The sequence below is a fragment of the Heptranchias perlo genome, chromosome 19, assembly GCF_035084215.1.
Source record: "Heptranchias perlo isolate sHepPer1 chromosome 19, sHepPer1.hap1, whole genome shotgun sequence".
Lineage (NCBI taxonomy): Eukaryota > Metazoa > Chordata > Chondrichthyes > Hexanchiformes > Hexanchidae > Heptranchias > Heptranchias perlo.
This window is the reverse complement of record NC_090343.1, coordinates 24857831-24880317: the sequence shown is the minus strand read 5'-3', so window position 1 is coordinate 24880317 and position 22487 is coordinate 24857831. Positions and strand designations below refer to the sequence as shown.

General features: G+C 40.9%; 1 protein-coding gene across 2 annotated transcripts in view; it reads right to left on the bottom strand.

Annotated features, from left to right (window-relative positions):
• LOC137335248 (collagen alpha-1(XIV) chain-like) overlaps window positions 1-22487 on the bottom strand; it is a 118709-nt gene that overhangs the window by 50811 nt on the left and 45411 nt on the right. For both annotated transcript variants that reach the window (XM_068000517.1, XM_068000516.1), the window contains exons 14-23: window positions 21345-21474; window positions 19868-20007; window positions 18739-18868; window positions 18490-18629; window positions 16712-16844; window positions 13937-14079; window positions 7305-7431; window positions 5328-5450; window positions 1819-1962; window positions 266-382 (exon numbers count right to left, since the gene is read on the bottom strand). In XM_068000517.1, coding sequence (XP_067856618.1) covers window positions 266-382; window positions 1819-1962; window positions 5328-5450; window positions 7305-7431; window positions 13937-14079; window positions 16712-16844; window positions 18490-18629; window positions 18739-18868; window positions 19868-20007; window positions 21345-21474 — 1327 coding nt within the window. The remainder of the gene's footprint in view (window positions 1-265; window positions 383-1818; window positions 1963-5327; window positions 5451-7304; window positions 7432-13936; window positions 14080-16711; window positions 16845-18489; window positions 18630-18738; window positions 18869-19867; window positions 20008-21344; window positions 21475-22487) is intronic.

Sequence of the window (22487 nt, the reverse complement as noted above, 5' to 3'; positions counted from 1 at the left end):
TGGTGGAAGTTCCATCCTAGTCCACATCCAAGGGTGCAGCGATGCAGTGGAATGTCTCCCCTCAAAGTGTCTAAACTTCTGCACAAGAGAAAGCTCCAGCTCTTTGTGAATGAATGTAATAAATGTATTCACTTTCCACGATGTGTATAGATTTTTTTTAAAAGTTAAAGAAGCAAAGAAAATAGTTTGAAAAATACTTCACCCAGAAAAATTAAATACAAGCTTAAGTTTGAACATTTTCAATGAATTCTCTGAGCAACTATACCTTTAAGTGACTCTAAGACAATCCTGTAGGTAGAGGCTCCTGCATGTCCTTCCCACTTAGCACACATGGTGGTCAACTGGACCTGATAGGTACTAAGATCAGTTACATTCAAGTATACTGCAAAACAAAACATCCACTTTAGGTAAATAGAGACTGACAAAATCTTACAATAACCCTTAAAGTAAACATTCAGCAATGGACAGTGTCCAGTTTCTAATGCAAGATAGCAGCACTCTCACATCTGTATGATGAATAGATTCAGTTGAACTGTAACTATGGGATATTATGTTAAGATTCTAGTAGCAATTTTCATGTAGTAGAGCTCTCCTATTGTCATATCCCATTTGTCAGTGAAATGCACCTATTAATTGTGTAGCAAAATATTTTCACCTTCATGCTTGGGCAGTAAACTGGCAGAGCAGATTTCCCACCTGTTATAAAACCTGCCCGTGATAATTGGATGGGTTCAATAATGGGCAGGGAATCCGCTCTGCCAGTTTACAGCCAAAGCGGCATGCGTGAAAATGACCCCCTAAGTGTTCTAAGCAGGGGGTACTGTATGATTCGATCAGTGATGTGGGCATCCCATTATGTCACTAGCTCTGCCTGTCCTGAACTTTGCTTCTATTTTGACGCTTCTAAGTTGAAGAATTAGAAGAATTTGGTCCAACGGCTCAGTGAGAGATTTTAGGCTGAAGTTACTGCAGCAACTGAGTGCTTTTAAAAAATTCTCCAACAGGATGACAACCTCCAACAAGATGATATACAACAGTAAGTTGGATATTAAAAGCAAATGAAAATTAATGCTAAATAAATAAGGAGCTAGATGTACTGTAGAGCTAAGGCTATATTGACAGCATCAGTGTGAAGGGGCTTGGCTTCAACGATGCTGTATTGCAGTTTAAATGCAACCTGAATCAAGCATCAGGAGCCAACATGACATTGGAGAGAAGCTAAATGACTCCCTATAGAAAGGTCGTCACACTTTGCTTCACCGTGGAGTTAGTTTGGGCCTTGGTACCTGACTTACACTCCAAGTTTAATGTCAGTGTGAAGCTGTTTGCAGTTCCACTTCATTAGGACACTTAGGGAACAAGCACTTTATCAAACCTCTCAAAAATATCTTAAAGCACTTCATATACAATGCATTACTTTCAAAGTGCAGTCACTGTTGTTATGTAAACAAACAGCAGGTTATTATAATCTGCTTTTGGTTAAGGAAGAATGTTGACTGAGACATCAGGAGAACTCTTTGTTCTTCAAGCAGTACCATAGGAACTTTAGCTTGCAGCTGAACAGGCAGATAGGACCTTAGTTTAACATCTCATCTTTGCCAATGCAGCACCACTTCAGTACTCCACTGATGTGGCAACCTAGATTATGTGCTCAAGTCTTGGAACAGGGTTTGAACCTCCAACTTTCTAACTTAGAGGCAAGAGTGCTAACAACTGAGCCAAATTGACACTTTATAGAGTTAGAACCCCTTGATTATTGTGGCTTTGCAATTTCCTCCTGCCTGCAACCTGTCCTATATTCAAGGCATAGGAACATACATGTTGTAGCTTTTCCTTCAACAGTAGTACTGTTGCCATTTGGATACACTGCAAACATTTTGATGTTGTATTCCAGGCCATTCTGCACATTCTTAATTACTATCGAGTCTGCATCCTCTCCAGTCATAACTTTTGTGGCCTGACCTGCAAACAAGGGAAAGAATATTATTCTACTCATAAGAATGTAAGAAATAGGAGCAGGAGTAGGTCATCCAGCTCCTCGAGCCTGCTCCGCCATTCAACAAGATCATGGCTGATCTTGTACATCAACGCCATTTTCCTGCACTATCCCGATATCCCTTTATTCCTTTAATATCTAAAAATCTATCGATCTCTGGTTTGAATGTACTCAATGACTGAGCCTCCACAGCCCTCTGGGGTAGAGAAGTCTAAAGATTCACCACCCTCTGAGTAAAGAAATTTCTCCTCATCTCAGTTCTAAATGGCCTACCCCTTATTCGGAGACTGTGACCCCTGGTTCTAGACTCTCCGGCCAGGGGAAACATCCTCCCTGCATCTATCCTGTTGAGCCCCTTAAGAATTTTGTATGTTTCAATGAGATCACCTCTCATTCTTCTAAACTCTAGAGAATACAGGCCTTGTCTACTCAATCTCTCCTCATACAACAATCCCGCCATCCCAGGAATCAGTTTGGTGAACCTTCGTTGCACTCCCTCTATGGCAAGTATATCCTTTCTTAGGTAAAGAGAACAAAATTGTACACAATACTCCAAGTGTGGACTCACGAAGGCCCCATATAATTGCTGTAAGAAATCTTTACTCCTGTACTCAAATCCTCTTGTAATAAAGGCCAACATACCATTTGCCTTCCTAATTGCTTGCTACAATATACAAAGAAACAACATTGAAGAATAGGTTTGTGAGTTTGGCAGGTTTTTGCATAGAAGCCATGAAGATAACACCAAGATCATTTTCAAATTATAAATCTTAATTGAACCAAAAGTTAGATAATCATAAAAATCTGACTGTGATCGCAATACAAGATCATTAAGACTTGGAGCAGCCTTTAGTTTTGAAATAAGAGTACTGTGAAAGTTCAAATGGATGATTTCCCAGGCTGTGCCTTCTTTCATAGAATTATAGAAATTTACAGCGCAGAAGGAGGCCATTCAGCCCATCATGCCTAATCCCACTTTCCAGCTCTTGGTCCATAGCCTTGTAGGTTGCAGCACTTCAAGTGCATAGCCAAGTAAATGCGACGAGGGTTTCTGCCTCTACTATCCTTTCAGACAGTGAGTTCCAGACCTCCACCATCCTCTGGGTGAAAAGATTTCTCCTCAACTCTCCTCTAATCCTTCTACCAATTATTTTAAATGTATGCCCTCTGCTTATTGACCTCTCTGCTAAGGGAAATAGGTCCTTCCTATCCAATCTATCTCGGCCCCTCATAATATTATATACCTCAATTAAAACCTCTCCTCAGCCTCCTCTGTTCCAAAGAAAACAACCCCAGCCGATCCAATCTTTCCTCATAGCTAAAATTCTGCAGTCCTGGTGACATCCTCGTAAATCTCCTCTGTACCATCTCTAGTGCAATCACATCTTTCCTGTAATGTGGTGACTAGAACTGTACACAGTTTATATGAGACATCATTTTAAGTCATATAAAACATTTCCCTCTGTCAATGTAGATAACTGAAATAAATAGTCAAGGAAGTGACTATCCCTAATTATTATTGTGGTCTCATGCAATGGGATTTGGGTGTCCAGGTACCCAAATCACTAAAAGCTAATGTACAGGTATAAAAAGTAATCAAAAAGGCTAATGGAATGGTGGCCTTTATCTCAAGGGGGCAGGAATACAAAGGGGAGGAAGTTATGCTTCAGTCGTATAGACCTTGGTCAGACCCCACCTGTATTCTGCTTTCATTTTGATAAACGCACTTTAGGAAGGATATACTGGCCTTGGGGAGGGTATGGTGCAGATTCACCAGAATTATACCAGGGTTAAATTATGAGGACTGATTGCATAAACTTTGCTTCTAGTCTTTTGAATTTAGAAGGTTGAGGGGTGATTTAACTGAGGTGTTTAGAATGATAAAAGGATTTGATGGAGTAGATATAGAGAAGCTATTTCCTCTGGTGGGGGAACCCAGAACAAGGTGAGACAGTCATAAAATTAGAGCTAGGCCGTTCAGGAAACCGTTTTTCATACAAGTGATAGTGGAAATCTGGAATTCTCTTCCCCAAAAAGGTGGTGGGTACTGGGTCAATTGAAATTTTCAAGATCGAGATCGACAGATTTTTATTAGATAAAGGTATCAATAGATATGGATCAAAGATGGGTAAATGGAGTTGAGGTACAGATCAACCATGGCCTAATTGAATGGCGGAACAGACTCGAGGGCTGAATGACCTACTCCTGTTCCTATGGTCCTATGTTTCTATCTGCGGGTGCAATCCATCTTGACCCAAGGTTTTGTCCTCCTCAAGTTTGGCTAGTTTTTCCTTTCTTTTCATCTTAACTGTAATATAGCACCTGACTTCCACTACTGCAATTTTTTCCTCGTTACCTCTTTAGTGAAAACTGAAGCACTGGAGAACCTATTCAATATTTCTGCTATTTCAGTACCATCTCCTGTAAGTTTATCTTGCTCATCCCTTAGTGGCCCTATCCCAATCTTAATTCTTCTGTTGTGACTTATGTGCTTATAGAATACTTCACTATTTCTTTTTTTATTCTTTGATATTTTCATTTCATATTTCCTCTTTGCCTTCCTATTTGTCTTTTTACCTTTTTCTCAACCTCATCGTGTTTCCTTTTGTCATCCTCTCCTTTACTATTTATGTACTTTGCATATGTACTTTCCACATCTCTTTATTTATCCATAGCATCTCATTCCTGGCTAATTTGTTCTTTTTTTTTTAAGTGGAATATATTTTTCCTGAACTCTATTGAGCTCTCCTTTAAATATTGACCACTGTTCTACCTCTTCGCCTCAATAATTTTCTCCAGTTTACCTTCCTTAGCCCCATCCTCATTCCCTCATAGTCGCTTTTCCCCAAATCTATTACTTTGGTCTTTGTACTATCTATATCTAGTTCAATCGTTATCTTAAAACTTACTATATTGTGATCACTATTTCCTAGATGTTCTCCCATACTCACTTCTCTTATGTACCCTGGTTCATTTCTCATTACTAGGTCTAGCAGTACTGCCTTCCCTGTTGGACTTCTTACATATTGGGTCAGAAAGTAGTCTTGTACTCATTGTAAAAACTCCTTTCCCTTCTCCCCTTTCACTCCCTTTATGAATAAAAGATCTTGAAAAGTGAAATGGTTCTAAATAGATGATATCAGAAGTATCTTTATTTTCCTCACACTAATATAGATTCATTAATAATTTCAGGTAGGCATGCTGTGTGAAGTGAGTTTCCATTCAGAATGTTCTGCCTGAACTAAAGTTTCACTACCAACCCTGTAATTCAAAGAGAAATCCTAGCTCTTCATGTAACCCTTCCATAAATCAAAGTGAAATCTACACTTACCAGAAGCCGTCTGATAAATCACAGCGTATCCCATAGGTTGTGTTTCAGCTTTATCCCATGTGACCCGGAAGTGATTGTACCATACTTCTGAGATACGTAGGTTAGTTGGTGGAGCAAATGGCACTGCAGGGGAAAAAGCTTAATATAGCATCAGCTGGCATATAGAATTGCTAATAATTATGACGAAATAAAACTGGTAAGGGTGATAACCATATATTTGTCATGAATGCTATGGTATTATATGTCACAAAGTTTTAACTACTATTTTTGTAATTGAACACATTTTGCTTCCAGAGCCCAATGGTCTCTCCCAGGATACTATTTTTGATACTTGTAACATGTCAGCTTTCAGTTGTGGCTTTTTCTGTTTGCCCTAATGTTAGCAGCTATAATGTGAACACTATATTCTTGGGTCATTCATATAATTAAACAGATGCAGAGACTAATTTTATAGACATTTTATATTTAAACAAATGGCAACAAAGGTTCCCTCACTGATACAGTAGTAAGTCCTCTTGCTTGGTGGCCAGGCTTGAAACTTTAAAATAGATGGGTGAATACGTCCAAAGAGAGTAATTTGAGACAAGCCCGTCAGGTTAATATGTTACTATTCCACAGTGTATTTTCATGGCCTCCCTGTTCTATGAACCTTAGGAGCTTCTGCCAGATTTATCATTTCTGCTTCTGTCTGGCGTCTGATAGAGAATAGCACTAGGTGGAAGTGCAAATGGGTGAGCACAGCACTGGAAGGTTTATACAGCAGTGCCGCCAAAACCGGCATTGAAATATAAAAGCATCTTGTAAAAATGTGAATGTTTCAGAATCAGCAAAAGGGTTCTGTGAGAAGGACACAAAGAGGCTGCAAAGGGATATAGACAGGTTAAGTGAGTGGGCGAGAAGGTGGCAGATGGAGTATAATGTGGGGAAATGTGAAATTATCCATTTTGGTAGGAAGAATAGAAAAGCAGAATATTTTTGAAAAGGTGAGAGACTAAGAAATGTTGTAGTCAGAAGGATTTGGATGTCCTTGTAGATGAATTACAAAAAGTTAAAATGCAGGTACAGCAGGCAATTAGGACGGCAAATACTACATTAGCCTTTATTGCAAGGGGGTTGGAGTATAAGAGTAAGGAAGTCTTGCTGCAATTATATAGGGTTCTAGTGAGACCTCACCTGGAGTACTGTGTACAGTTTTGGTCTCCTTACCTAAGGAAGGATATACTTGCCTTAAAAATGGTGCAATGAAGGGTCACTAGATTGATTCCTGGGATGAGAGGGTTGTCCTATGAGGAGAGATTGTGTAGAATGGGCCTATATTCTCTGGAGTTTAGAAGAATGAGAGGTGATCTCATTGAAAAGTATAAAATTCTTAGAGTACTTGACAGGGTAGATGCTGAGAGGTTGTTTCCCCTGGCTGGAAAGTCTAGAACAAGGAGTTATAGTCTCAAGATAAGGGGGTGACCATTTAGGACCGAGATGAGGAAAAATTTCTTCACTCAGAGGACTGTGAATCTTTGGAATTCTCTACCTCAGAGGGCTGAGAATGCTCAGTCGTTGAGTATTTTCAAGACTAAGATCAATAGATTTTTGGACACTAAGGGAATCAAGGGATATGGCGGAAAAGTGGAGTTGAGGTAGAAGATCAGCCATAATCTTACTGAATGGCAGAGCAGGCTCAAGGGGCCATATGGCCTACTCCTGCTCCTATTTCTTATGCTCTGAAAATAGCTGAGATGTGGATTTGAAGAAAATACAAACAAAAACAGAAACTGCACCTCCATTAGATATTTCTTGAAAAATGGCCCTCAAGTCCCTTGTCTTGATAACCTATTATGACAAAAATGATCAACAGCTTGCCATTTAGATTAGATACCTCTGCAGATACTTTACTATACTCTTGTTTATTGTGAAATCATCATATCCAAGATAGTGAGCTAAGAAAGTTCATGAAGTGCAACCTGACATCATTATACTTACAGGTTTTGCCCTCTCCGGATGTAGTGGCCTCATCACCTGAAGCGTAGACAGCAGTAACTGTCACCTTATACACGGTGTCAGAGATTAGTGGCTGTATAATTATGTTGTTTCTCTTAACAGGCGTGATCTGGAATATTGGAGAATTTTATTTAACGAATGTTCAGGCTTTGCTCATTTAAAAATAAAATGAAATCAAACATCATCCTTTTGCTTGTTGTGTGTTAAATGTGGTTGAAAACTCTTAAACTGCTTCATATCTAATTAAGGTGTACCAATAATGCGTATTTTATGCAATACTCAATCTGAACGTTTTAATTTAATCATTTTTTTAAAGTCTCAGGAGACAAAAATCAATGGCTGATTTTTCTGGTGCTACAAACATACTGTTAAATTAAATCAATCAACATGACTTACACACAGGGCAGATGAATTGAGGCATGTTAATTTCAATTAAGAGCTAAAAATAATATCTAAAATTCAGGTTGAACCAGATTTTAATTTCAGGGCAAATTGACAGGATTTTAAAGTGAAGATTAATAGGGTAAAACTTGAAAAGCATTTTCTTCACTCGTGTATTTAAAACAGTCAAATAAATCAATATATAAAACGTTTTGCTATGTCACACTTCTGAGTATAAAAGAAAAGAAAGTCAATCATTCCCTCCTGGTTGCTTCTCACCTGGAGTCAGGAATTTACAACCAGCCACCAGTCTACAAACTTCTGTTACCAACAGCAATGAACCATTTGACTGCAGAATACAGCAATTAGATTTTGTGGCCTTAAAAACAGACTAAATTAAACACAGCTCCACCATAGCAGTAGAACAATACATTTTGTGTTACATGACAAACACTCTTGTCCTTAAAAAACAATGTAACTTACTGTGAGCAATGCCATGAGAGATCTACCAGTACATCTTTTAAAAGCACACCATTTTGTTTTGATTTTTTTTCTCAATAGCAGCTAGCATGAACAGAAAACTATAAGAACGTTGATTATCAAGGAACAATTCAACTGAAACTGTTGATCGTTTTTCTTACTGCCCTGTAATCACATTACATTTATGTAAGCGATTCAGAATATCCCCAAGTTGGGGGCACAGCAGCAAACTTGGTGGGGTAGATTTTTGTCTTATCCATCTGAATGATAAGCATCATTTAGGTCGACCATAGAAAGGAAAATCTGACGGGAAGGATCATGATAACAGAACCCACCTGATATTCTTTCCTTTGAAATTAATGGAAGAAAAATCAGATAGATTCTGTTATAAGCATGCGATTTTCCACTCAATTTTCAAAACATAATAGTGTGCTTTTAAAAGATACCAGTAGATCTCTCATGGCACCGCAACCTCTTTCCCTTCTCTCAGAAATCTCACCTCACACACTATGCATGACAAAAGGCTGCTGCTTTCAGAAGTCACTCATCTATCTCTGTTTACCATTGCCCTTAACTGCTAACCCATCTCCCTCTCTTACCTTTCAGATCCTAACGGAGAAAAAATTGGATAGGACTATTATTGGACAGGGATAGCATGATCCACTATTACCCCACGCCCAATGGCCCCTACATGGGTGGAGACTTTTGTCAGGCCTGAGGACTTACCTGCAAGCAGCGATCCGAATCAATGTTGAACTAGGATTCAATGCAATTCAAACTTTCCACCAGCAGGGGAAGCTCCAATCTCTTAAAGGAAGGCTGTCCCTTAAAAATCTCTTAAACGTAGCTGGTACCTGTTATTTGCTGAAAATAACAGTCTGCTATCTGCAGGGAGTCTGAAAGGAGATCAGACATCGCACATGCAAAACACAGATGCAGCTCGGGTCCCTATGTTTACAAACTGATGAGTTATGTTAAAACATTGAATAAAGGTTGCGCACTACTAAATCCCACATCCTCCAATCTGCATGCCAGACCTCACCAATCTGCTGACCTGAGTTTGTACTAGGCCTGCAAGAGTGCGTGCACCAAGGTTCTCTGCTGATGCACTAGAGGCCTTGGTGCAAGAGGAGGGACATCCCATATCCCCGGGGGGGGGGGGGGGGGGGGGGGCAAGAGGCCCTCCAGACATATACCCAAAAGGCAGTGGGAGGCAGCAGGGGACACAGTCAATGCCAGGCACACAGCATCATGAACATGGATGCAGTGCTGGAAGAAGTTCAATGCTTTGATATGAGTGGTCAAGCTAAGTGAGGTCAACTGTCAAGTGGTGTCTCCAATCAACTGCACCATTAGCCACATCCACTGCTCCACACACTACACCCCCATCACACACATACCAACAAACTCTTTCCAACAGTACTCAACTCTTCCAAGCAAATGTTTCCTCTCACCCTTACACTACCACTGTTGCAAGCCGCCCATCCACAACTCACAGGTCACGCACACTGGCAGCTATTCAACCATGACAGGCACATCACCCAGACACCTGTCCCGCTTTCTTGCAGGAGAAGGTAGCGCATATTAGGAGGCAGCAAGTGGCAGTGGCATTTAGCCCTTCAAACCTGTTCCGCCATTCAATGAGATCATGCTGGACCTGTGACCTAACTCCATATACCTGCCGTAGCCCTATATCCCTTAATACCCTTGGTTCACAGAAATCTATCAATCTCAGATTTAGAATTTACAATTGAGCTACCATCAACTACCGTTTGCCGAAGCGCGTTCCAAACTTCTCCCACCTTTTGAGCGTAGAAGCATTTCCTAACTTCACCCCTGCACGTCTTGGCTCTAAATGTTAGGCTATGTCCCTTAGTCCTAGTATTCAAGTATAGGAGGCCTCCAAAAACAGTTACAAATGTCTCGGCAGCCAGAAGCAATAATCCAGCCACTAACCTGTAAATCCTGCATGGTCCCTTTAAATAGCACTGGCAGGGATCCTCCTGGCGCTCTAAGACACGTTTAGATGGTCGGGGTTAAGACTGTGCGTTGAGTTGAGCATTAAGTCCCTAAATGGTGTCTATCACTTTAAATCAGCATTGCACACTGTTTGTATCCATTTTCTCTTTACTTTGCATTCTTCTGGCATTTGGTATTTGCACATGCGCGAACTCCTATACCAAGATGGCGTCCAGCGCACGTCACACTGGAAATGTACGTGCGCAGCCAAGGCGCCATCTTGGATGTTGGAGAGGCCGTGTGTTGCCGAAACAACTGGTGCTACACGGCCCAATTTAGCGCCCATCAACTCTAGGGGATGCAGCAGGACCGGAGGAAGAGGAGGACATCCCTCCAGAAGAACCAGTGTCACTCAGCCTTGCCCAAGCAATCACCAGCTCAGAGACTGGCACCCCACATAGTTTAGAGGCTAGAGTAGAGAGGTCTACACTGGGAAATACACTGAGCACAAGTGCTCATTTATGGAATGGAATCCCTTCCTGTTGTAGTTGAGGGCTTGGTGTTATATGGGAGCATGCAGAGCCATGTGGGTGCAGTCAATGATCCAGCTGAGTAAATCCAGCAATTCTTGCAAAGCCCACCACATTCTCCTCCTGCTCGGCAGCCTCCACTGGGAAGGTGATGAATTCCTGGTGCCTAGCATACAGTGCATTTGTAACCTCCTTGACTGCACTGTGTACAGCAAACTGAAAGATGTTACTGATTTCACCTGCTGGATGTTAGAAGGAGCCTAATGCATAAAAGTTCACAGCCACAGGCAGTGCTGTGGATGCCCTGGTACTGGTCTGCAATTCTTGCTTGAGTAGGTGGCAGAGCTCAGTCGCTGTCTCCCTGGAGAACTGGAGTCACCTGACACATAGCTCTTCTGTAAAGTTGAGGTAGGAAATCTGGTTCCTTTACACCCTCATGTGTAAGGCCTCCTCCGCCCTTTCCTCCTTCGCCCTCTTCTAGCAGCCTGTGCAGCCCTCTGCTATCTTCCTTGCTGCTGCTGTCACTGCCGCTGCTTCTCTTGTCACAGCCCCAAAGGCAGACCCAACAGAATACCCAAGTTCCAACAATGTTGGGAGGCAATCTTTTGACAGAGTGCAGGAACTCCCAAAAGTTATTCTCCCTTCAAATAGTGCTTCTGCAGCATGTTTCTTAATTGTTAGGGCAATGTCTTCCTAGTGGAGGTTAAGACCCAGCGAATCAGGGGCTTCCATGCTCAAATTTAGCAAACTGGTCTTTATTCAGGAGCAGGACCCTCATTTTAATATTTAAATTAAAGCTATGTTCCTTATAGGGCCGCCTAAAAAAAAATCTCAGGGCCAATTTAGCAGTAGTCCGGGCGAACGCACGTATCAGGCACGGGCCGACACACTGCTAAATTCATCATTGTTGCGCTCATTTCATTCACGAGAAGCAGGAGCAACAATGTTAATTTTACATCCCTTTGTTTCATAGCTAGTGGCCTTTAATCCCTACCTGTCTTCTACGGTCATCCAATCTCTGCTTCTCTAGTATTGATGTGGAGATGCCGGTGATGGACTGGGGTTGACAATTGTAAACAATGATTTTCCACAACATTCACCTGAGGAAGGAGGAAGCCTCCGAAAGCTTGTGAAATTTAAAATAAATTTGTTGGACTATAACTTGATGTTGTAAAATTGTTTACAATTCTCTAGTATTGGAGTACCTATATGATCCTTGCCCATCTTATGGGGGAGGGGGCTAGTAAGAGATACATGCCTTCTTCTGTAGACTAGGAATGAATACACATTGGACTCCTGCTGCTCTAGTTGGGACAGGAGGAATTGAATCTGCATTTCTTATTAGGCTAATAGGAACATGCAGCAGTCTGAGCTATGGTAATTGGTCTGCAACCCCGACTTTACAAATTTTAGGGTCTCTGAAGGCAAAGACAAATTCAAGTCACCAAAATTGTACACGCCCACCTAATAACTTAATGCGTGCTCATTTAAAAATAAAACTATCCATTCACTGGAACAAAGTTAATTTCCAAACTGAAGAAAATCTGAATTTTCATTGATTTAATATAATCATGAATTATGAAGACTTGTGGGATCTGATACATATCCCACTGGCGCATGAGCTGATAACTCTCAAAGAACAACGTCACATATGAATTATTTACAGTAACACGAGAAGGATACTAATCATATTCTATGGGTCATTGTAACATAGTCCATTTGTGGGATCTTTATAATAAAAATGTGTACATCTGACACTGACGTTGTAACTGTCATGTCTGTCAATTTTCTTCTTCCCTTTTGGTGAAGGTTATTTTTCTCCTTTCAACTTTTGTTGTTCACCATATTATGCAAAAGCTTTCTTCCCAAATTTTGATTTTCTCCACAATTACATTTCACCAAAAAATAAGTTTAACCAATCACATTCCAACAAAACAAACCTGAGCTACAGCTGCTTTGATGATCCACTGAACCATATACACCTAAAAATTAAATTTATTGCACAATAAACTCAAAAAGGATTCACAAAAAAATAACTTGCCCATAAACATGGATTCTTTTCCCTCTTTCCACAATGTGAACATCCTGGACTCTGGATACACCCTTAACTCCAGTATTTCACAATTTGTCAAATGGCAGCTCTTTGTACATTCTGAGGTCCAACGTAAGAGCGCCCGATGGAAATAAAGGAAATGTCCATGTACTGGTATTGATTTCCAATATAATGACTATAATTCCCATGTGTGGCGTGGGCTTCAACACATTTGCGAAGGAATACATTTCTTTCAACAGGCCCAATGGAGGAGTCCAGCTTTGCTGAAAGAACTCCTGCATTTTATTAGTTCTGCAGTTCAGAGAATAGGTAGAGAGGAAAGAGAGAGAGAGACACACACACAGACAGAAACAGAGTCACAGATATTGTTGGAGGGGGAGGAAAGGAGATGGAAACAGACTGATGGGTCAGGAGGAGAATGGAGCAGGAAACCATGTTGTGGTGGATGGAGAAAAAGAAAGAAGAGGAGAGGGGAAGAGAAAGAGAAAGAATGAGCTTATCAAATGGCAGAGCAGGCTCGAGGGGCCAAATGGCCTACTCCTGCTCTTAATTCGTATGTAGGTGAAATCCTGTTAGAGACTGAAGAGAGAAAGAAAAACTCTTTTGTGGGAGGAGACAGAGAGAGAAGCCTTTTTGTGGGAAGAGAAAGTGAGAGAAAAATAAAGAAAGAAAAAGAGAAAGGAGAGAGAGGGAAAGAGAGAGAGAGAGAGAGAGAGAGAGAGATTTAGAAAGAGAGAAACAAAGGGGAAAAAAAGAGAAGAGAAAAAGGAGAGGGCTACCCTATTGACTGCAGGCTGAAGTGGTAATAGGAGGGACATTGGCTTTGAGAGCTTAGAGGGCCCATGTTATATAAAAAAAGTATCTTCTGACTAAGCACGAAATGTGATATGGCATCCAATAGTATTCAAAAAAAATCCAATTATGCATACAGAAACATATCTAAACATTTGTTTAGCAGTCCCTTAAGAGATTCAACTTTATAATTCTGTCATCAAGATGCATCAATAGCGATATTTAAGATATTATCTGTAACAGCTAAATACTTTGAACATCCTGTTTGTTTGTTCTTTATTTTGAATTTAATGCTTTTTAATTTTAGGGAAACAAATTTTGAAAGGAAAATGAACTTCCAATAATAGGGCTATAATGATCTGAGGCAATTTTTATCAAATAGAAATGACATTATGATGTACAGTATAAATATCACTTACTGTCTCTTCAGCATGGTCACCTTTAACAGTCATATACGATATCTTGTAATGCTGCACGTTTGCACTTGGATGATCCCAGCTGATTTGGAGGCTAGTTGGTGTCTTGGCCTCGACAAGAAGCTTTGTTGGAGGATCTCTGGAAACTAAAATAACAAGCGGAAAAGAGCAATAAATAAAAAACAATTTGTAAAATGTAGGCAAATTTGTGTCATAATATTTCGACCTTAATTTTTTTTCCCAAATTTCCTGCTGCTGATTTCACAATTGAAAGAGTTAGCAACAGGGGACAGGGGGCTAAAAAAACAATTCACAGTATCAATCTGTGCTAAATGTAGTTCTTATTTAAAATTCACATTCATATTTTATCCTATTAATGTCCAACACAAGGTATTAATAGGATATGTGATGAAGAGCTGTACGATATGGCAAATATCACACTTATGGTGTTGACCATAATTCATGCACAGCTTCATCATTTGTTGTCAGTTCAGCTCGCATGAAATTTAGGTCATATCCCATGGCTTACTAACTTGTATTCTGCTATGTGTAAGCAATAATACAAACAGCAAAATCATTTAGTAATAGAAGAAATCCATTATTTATAGTTTTAAGAGTTATTTTAAACCCGCTTTAAAACGAGATCTCAAAGTCAGTGTCCTTATAGAAAATCAAATAAATACAAATCATTAATAATAATTAGTAGCCTTCTGTTTTCCACAAATTTATGTTTTTAATTTTAAAATGGGGGAGGAACATCTGTGCTTAGGCCGAGAGCACTCTCTGCAGTTTTTTCACCCACATCAACAACAACAACTTGCATTTATATAGCACCTTTAACATAGTAAAACATCCCAAGGTGCTTCACAGGAGTGTTATCAAACAAAATTTGACACCGAGTCACATAAGGAGATATTAGGACAGGTGACCAAAAGCTTGGTCAAAGAGGTAGGTTTTAAGGAGTGTCTTAAAGGAAGAGAGAAACGTAGAGAGGCGGAGGTACAGGGGAGGAATTCAAAAGCCTAGGGCCAAAGGCACGGCCGCCAATGGTGGAGCGATGAAAATCGGGGATGCACAAGAGGCAAGAATTAGAGGAGTGCAGAGATCTCAGAGGGTTGCAGGGCTGGAGGAGGTTACAGAGATAGGGAGAGGCGAGGCCATAGAGGGATTTGAAAACAAAGATGAGAATTTTAAAATCGAGACGTTGCTGAACTGGGAGCAATGTAAGTCAGTGAGCTCAGGGGTAATGGGCGAATGGGACTTGGTGTGAGTTAGGATACAGGCAGGGTTTTGGGTGAGCTCAAGTTTACAGAGGGTGCAAGGTGAGAGGCCAGCCAGGAAAGCATTGGAATCGTAATGGCTGTTTTTTTAGTCACATTCGGTTTTAACGGAGGCGGGTTGAGGGAGGACAATTAACCCGCTCTCCGGAGGCAGGCCAATCATTTAAATATTTTAATGAGGCTGCATGCCTCACATTTTAGCTCTCTTTCACATTTAATGATGGCCGGTTGGGTTTCCCAGGCCTCGGGAAACCTAGCAGTTGAAGGAAGACGAGAACGGCTGCATGGAACCTTTCCAACACTGTATGTGGGCCAGGAGGAGCTTGCCCCCAGCCCACCACGCAAACCCGTTAACTTCCCCGTGATCTCTGACCCCCCCCCACAATGTCCAACCCGTAATCTCCGACTCACCCCTCCTATGTTCGACCTGCGATCTCCGACTCAGCCCCTGATGTCCGACCCGCGATCTCTCTCCCTCCCTCCACTCCGCTGCCAGCCTCTCAATCTGGCTTGCTGCGGCAGGGAAATGGATTGAAAAAATTTAAATCAGGTCTTGCCGTTAAATTTGGCAGGTCCTCCAGGTTTCCCGGCCGCAAAACCTCTCCCCTCACTTGCTCCCCGCAAGTATCAGGCCCTAGAGTTTTTGTTAGCCCAATATGAATTGCACACTCCCATTAATCTAAATTCAGAGAACTTAGGCACAGACTAGCAATAGCCAAGGGTTAGGGACTTCCAGGTGCATGCAGGGGTTCTCCTGGAGGTAAACCAAATAAACCCGCACAGCTTACTAGCATAAAGCACCAGTGACATACCTGCTTTTTAAAAATCAGGACCATTTTCCTGTTGTTTTTTAATGTTTGTACTCATCAAAAGTGAATAGGGGAGTGTCTATGCATGTTGCCTAAATGGACTTCCAGAAGGCATTTACAAGAGATTATTAGCAAACTTATGCCTGCAAGTATGTTTTCCACTTGACCCACCCCCTGCCCACTCGAAACCTACTAGGGGCTAAAATCGACCCCAATGTGTTAGTAAGTCAACAAATACAGAAATCTGATGACAGACAGGCAGAGATCTGATCACCATGGGGATGCCAGTTTGAAAACTCTAATGAACAAGGGCAACGTATGGACCATCCTTTCAATCAGGGTACTTTTTAATTCTCGTCAGAAAGAAAGAACAAAGTTGGATTTATATAATGCCTTTCACACCCTCAGGCCATCAAAAGCTCTTCATAGCCAATGAAGTACTTTTGCAATACCTTCACTGTTATAATGTTGACAAAAGCGCAACTAATTTTCAATGGAATGTGTGTGTAAAAGGTTGTTTTACACCAGTAGCATGTAGTTAAAATGATCCAAACGCCAGCCTTCTACATTGTAAACAGATCCAAAGGTAATGATTTAATACTGACAGCAACGTCCATTTCAATCTATGCAAAAATATTAATGTTTTTTTTAGGGTACTGAATGCTACCTCTTTAAAGCAAACCACCTACATGTGTTATAGCGCAGAACAATAGCATTGCTTTTTGCTGTGTCATTGTACAGTGCAGACAGCGACACTTGATATTCTGTGTCCTTCTCCAGACCCTCTAACACTGCTGTGTCCATGTTCCCTTTGACATCGAGCTGTAAGCAAAATAACAAGACAGAAATTTACAGCAGGCTTGTCAGCACATGAAAAAAGAAAAGACATTGACATTTCGGGCATGGGCCCTTCCTCAACAGTTCTATTTATAGATGCTGACAGTTCTCCTATACATTTCCATAATTTTCTATTTTTACTTCACATTTCCAGCATCTGCAATTTTTCTCTTTTTAACAAGACAAAGATTTACACGTGTCCTCTTATTTTAATTATTAAAAGATATTAAATAGAAATTAATTTTGATTAGTTCCAAAATACAGAAATTCAACTTATTTATTCAGAACAGTACAGGATGGTGATGAATGTTTTATGCAAATGTAACTAATATCGTATCAAACACATCCGTTTTGCTTTGTGATCACTGGCTAACTGTTTAATCTTACAAGTGCTTAATGTTTTCTTTTCAGAGCCGTTAATTTGGTCTTTTAATTTGGATTCTGGGAGCCAGCTCCCGATGCTTGTGCAGTGGATAGATTGAAATAAAGGAAAATTTTAAAAAAGCAAATGAAATTGCAAAAAAAAAGGAAAAAATATCTTAAGTGAAAAAAAGGGGTGGAAGGAAAGAGAATTGGTAAAGAAGTCTTAAGAAACAAAGAAAGTAGAACAGTCAGCCGAGGACCCAGCTGAACGGCAAGAAAGTAAGTGCAATTCTTGTAGAAATTTGGGCCAGTAACTTCGAGTCAGGGCTCACAAATTTTTATGGAAATTTGGCCTGTGCACCCACCCCCCTACCTCTCAGTGTAATATGGGTTGTTAAAATGGGGAAACTGTTTCCAATGTAAGAAGATGAAGGAGATACGTAGAACTTTGGTTACAACAAATAAATATTGACTTTCCTACTTTTAGTAGGCAGCATTAAGGAGCTAAGTTCCTGATTTCAGGGACATTTGATATCCATAAGGGAGATTTTGTCATCTTGTATTTCTATCCCATTCTTTCAAAATCAACTCAAGTTTTAAATAAAATTAACATAGAACTAACTACAGAAAAATCGTTTTTTTTCCCCTCCTTTTCCCCTTTCTCCAGAAGAGAATTAGGGAAGCAGTGTTCTCTGGAGGGCTGCAGAAAAATAACTGTTCTTCCACCCTTGACAGGCTTTATCCTTGGCTCTCAGTGAAAAGTCTTTGCCTGCAGAAGGCTCAGGCCTCAAACTATCCTGTCGGAAAATGGTGTCTGATTGTTTAACATGTTCATCTCTCTGCAATTTGTGAGGAATTTCAAATAAATGTGTTCACACTTTTTGTCCCACACAGAGTAATTTCAAGGCCACAATCTTTCCCTGGTTCTTTTCTGCTCTGCAGCAGAGGCTCCAAGAGATCCCAATTCTCTTCATTTCATTCAGGTTCTTCCTTGAATTAAAAAGAACCCAGCTGCCATTCAACGTGTCCAGTGCTAGAAATGTCAGCTATTAGTTCAGCCCTTCGAGTCAGCCTCTTGCACCTTTCCCACTACTGCTCAATGCAATAACCAATCAAAATGAGGCAAAAAAGGAACATAACCCACATTGGTTAACAAACAGAATACTGTCTCAATGCATTAAAAGGTTGGACTGTTTCAGGATATAGAACCCCTTCAGATATTAATGACAGTCGGCACAAATTAATTGGCTAAATATGTAACACGGACCTCTTTTAATTTTCCTCCGCTAAGTGGAATCCATTTTATTTTATACAGAACGACATCACTGGCTGCATGTTTCCATGTAATCATTAAACTGGTGCCTGAAAATTCAGTGACTTTCAGATCTGATGGAGGTGGAACCTTAACTAAGAATAAAAACACATGATATTACCTTTACTCACATATAACTGGTTCTTTTTAAAATCAAATCATAAGAAACTATAAGCAATGAATGCTAGATATGAAAATACATACATGTTTCAGCAGTGATAGTAACAGGCACAGAGGACCCAGTATCATAAATAGAAAGTACAGTAATCACATACTTTGTCAATGAAGTCAGGTTTTTCAAAAGTACATTTGTAATGTTCCCAGCAACTTCAACCTGGAATTTAAAAAAGGCAAAGGTGAATACCCAATTATAAAAGATTCCACATACAAAGCTCATTGAGTTTATCCAGTGAGTGGCTGAGCCATATAAAGCAAGAAGATCCCAGCTTCAATCCCTCACATGTGCTCAGTTAGCTGATCTCAGCTTGGTGGGTTAAGAAGGGGAAAAAAACAGAATCAGCCAACCAGGGTTCCTGCTCCTGATTGCAAACCAGCAACCCTCGCAGGAAGTGCACACACATGGACATCAGGTGAGGACAGAAGCAGGTTCAGCTGTGATCTTCTTCACAGTGAAAAAGCCTGTCAACACTTGCTGTCAGGGCTCATACGTGAAAGATAGAGGCTTGGACTAGGTAAAGGATGTCATTCAATGCCTTTGCATCCGACCCCCAATATGGCATTAACACGTGTGTGTGTGTGTGTGTGTGTGTGTGTGTGTGTGTGTGTGTAGGCGGGAGGGGGGGGGCGGGGAAGAGAGAACATTGGTTGGAAAAGCAGTTTCCATAAAAAATCCAAGCTTTGGTCACCCCTCCTAATCTCTCCTTCTTTGGCTCAGTATCCATTTTCCTTATGCCTCTGAAAAACCAACTTGGGACATTTTTCTATGTTTAAGGCACTATGTAAATGCAAATAATAGTAGTTGTTATATCATGTACATACAATGTATTACAACATAGTTGATTTCTCATGGTATTATGTAAGGATGACAATGCACAGTCAGAAAAACATGAGGCTCATCATCAGACTGAGAGCTCCCAAGATTTGGAGAATGTTTAAAAAGTATTAGTGCCAAGTCAACCAATCATTCATTTATTGGCATTGTATGTATGTCATCACAAGTTCACCATAGACCCTGATCCAGGGACTAAGTGACAATGAATGATAGTCTCAGGGCGTTGGAGTAACCTAGAGTGAGTGGCAGACAGATTGCTTAATAAAAGCTTTTAACAAACTGAATAGAAATAAGTGTTGAGCAGCCCAACATAAATCTCACCTGTTTGGGGTCATTCCCACTGGTCGTTACATACATGATACGATGACCGTTCACTTTCCTAGAAGCTGTCTTCCAGTTTACTTTAACACTACTGTGATGGAGTTCAGTGAGATGTACGTTTGTTGGGGGATTCAGTGATACTACAAATAAATAACATAGTATTTCAAAAGCCAACTAAATAAAATGGGCATGTTCTAACTTAATGCTTACCAAGACCAGCTACCTTGACGTCCTACTAAAAACAAATCTTCCCAACAGTCAGTCTTTGTGAGTCCAGGCAGTTTTACACTTGGTTTGTAGCTGGTTGCACAGGATCTCTGCTTTGGTACTCTCTGCCCCTCTGACTCTGGCCTCTTATGCATCCCCCCACTTCCTTCACCCTACCATTCCTTCAGCTGCACTCTTTGGAATTCCCTCCCTAATCCCCCCCACTTCCCTCTTCTCCTTTAAGATCCTTCTTAAAACCCACTTCTTTGACCAAGCTTTTGGTCACCCCTCCTAATCTCTCCTTCTTTGGCTCAGTATCCATTTTCCCTATGCCTCTGTAAACCATCTTGGGACATTTTTCTATGTTAAAGGCACTATATAAATGCAAATAATAGTGGTTGTTATATCATGTACATATGATGTATTATAACATAGTTGATTTCTCATGGCAAGGGTAAAAAAAGATTTTTTTTCTTGTAAATGTGTTTGCTCTTTATCCATTCCCTAATTCTTTGTGTGTGTGTCTGTTTCTCTCTCTCTCTGTCTCTCTGCCTGGCTGTCACACACTTTTCTCATTCTGGTGTCTGTATCGTTCTGTTCAATTATTTTTCTCATTGTAACAATGTGACAAACATGTACTAGAGGCAAGACTTTCAATTGTGTAGATGTTGTAATTTTCATCAAGATTGCAGAAATTTTCTGTATGCTCTTTTCGACATGAAAGAGATGTACTGCAAAGGAAGCTAAATGTAACTAATCGAAACCATAAGCAACACTGGTCAAGAGGTGATTAACAAGAGTATAACTGAAAAGCTGGACTGTATAAATTGATGCCAAAGAGAGCCTGTAATGATAGGCCTAAGCCTTATCATTTAAGCACCCAGCAATGTAACACATTTGTGCAATGACCTGTCACACCAAAGATGTGAACAGCAATGTCACCACATGGTCAGTTCCCAATTCAACCAAGTGATCTGTGGGAGATATTGACTGGAGGTAAATTTCCCAGAGTGAGGATAGGGAGAATTGGGGGTGATCAAACCATGTTATTATTGCACTTTTCCTGGAGTCATTGATTTATGACTGGAACTGACAGAACACTTCGAATAGGCCATCTACTCACCCTCTTAGTCAAGAAGTGATTCAGGGAAACCTCAATAGGAGAAATATAGTAAAATGGCAGGGAAGGTGCAAAATGTTATGCCAAGTGATGCAAATCGATTACACAACCCACAAAATTGTACAGAATCACAGGCTTGATCAGACTCACGTGTTGCTTGCTGTGCAGTCACTGGTTCACTTGTTTCCTCTCCATATAATGCATAAGCCGTTACAACATACTCTGCACTTGGAGAGAGACCTTCTATTTCAAGATCTGTGTACTGAGCATCAACTCTCACCTATTATTACAAAAATAATCTAGTTTGAATATTTTGAAAGTAACATTAGCAATTACTTATCATTAAACAGTGGCCGATCTTTCTTCCATAATCCACGGTAAATTATTATTTTAAACTTTGAATAGTAATGATAATATTTGTGTCATGCTTCAGGAGCTACAGTCAGCTAAAAGCTGAAGTTAGTCCATAAATGTACTATAAGCCCACATTACAGGCTGTGGCTCTATTTCTATGGGTTCCCGCCAACAGATTATTCCAACCTAGCACACAAAGATTATGGGCCCAATATTAGGAGGGCGGCAGGTTGGCAGCGGGGGGTCGACTGGGCACATGGGTAACGCGCCCAGTGAAATCAGGGTGCTCCGCACGCAATCGCATCTGGATTGAAGGTACTTACCTTTGCTTCCGGGTTTCGCGCTGGAAAGCTGCGCAGCGGGTGGACTGTGCAGGCGCAGCATAGGCTGTCAGCCGGAGGAGCCCTATTTAAAGGGGCAGTCCTCCACTGACTGATGCTGCAGAAAATAGGCAAAATTACAGCATGGAGCAGCCCAGGGGGAAGGCTGCTCCCAGGTTGAAGGCTGCTCTCAGGTTTAATGATGCCTCACTCCAGGTCTTATTGGATGGGGTGAGGAGGAGGGGGGAGGACAGAGATCTTCTCCCTGGCAGGCGGGTGGAAGTGGCCTGTCTCTGCCACCAAGAAGGCCTGGCTCGACTTGGCAGAAGAGGTCACCTGCACCACCAACATATCGCACACCAGCATACAGTGCAGGGGGCGCTTCAATGACCGAAGGGAGTACACTTACTCATTCCCCTACACTCCGTCTGCCACATCACCGCCCCCACCCCACATCTCCTTCTGCACTGCCAACACTACTCTAACATCACCCCTCACACCCACTCAAAGCTCATCCTCTTCTTACCTGCACTTACTCACCTCGCCAGTACTCATCCCACCACTACCACTCAACCCAATCCTCATACAATCTCATGGCTCTATCTCATACTCACCCTCT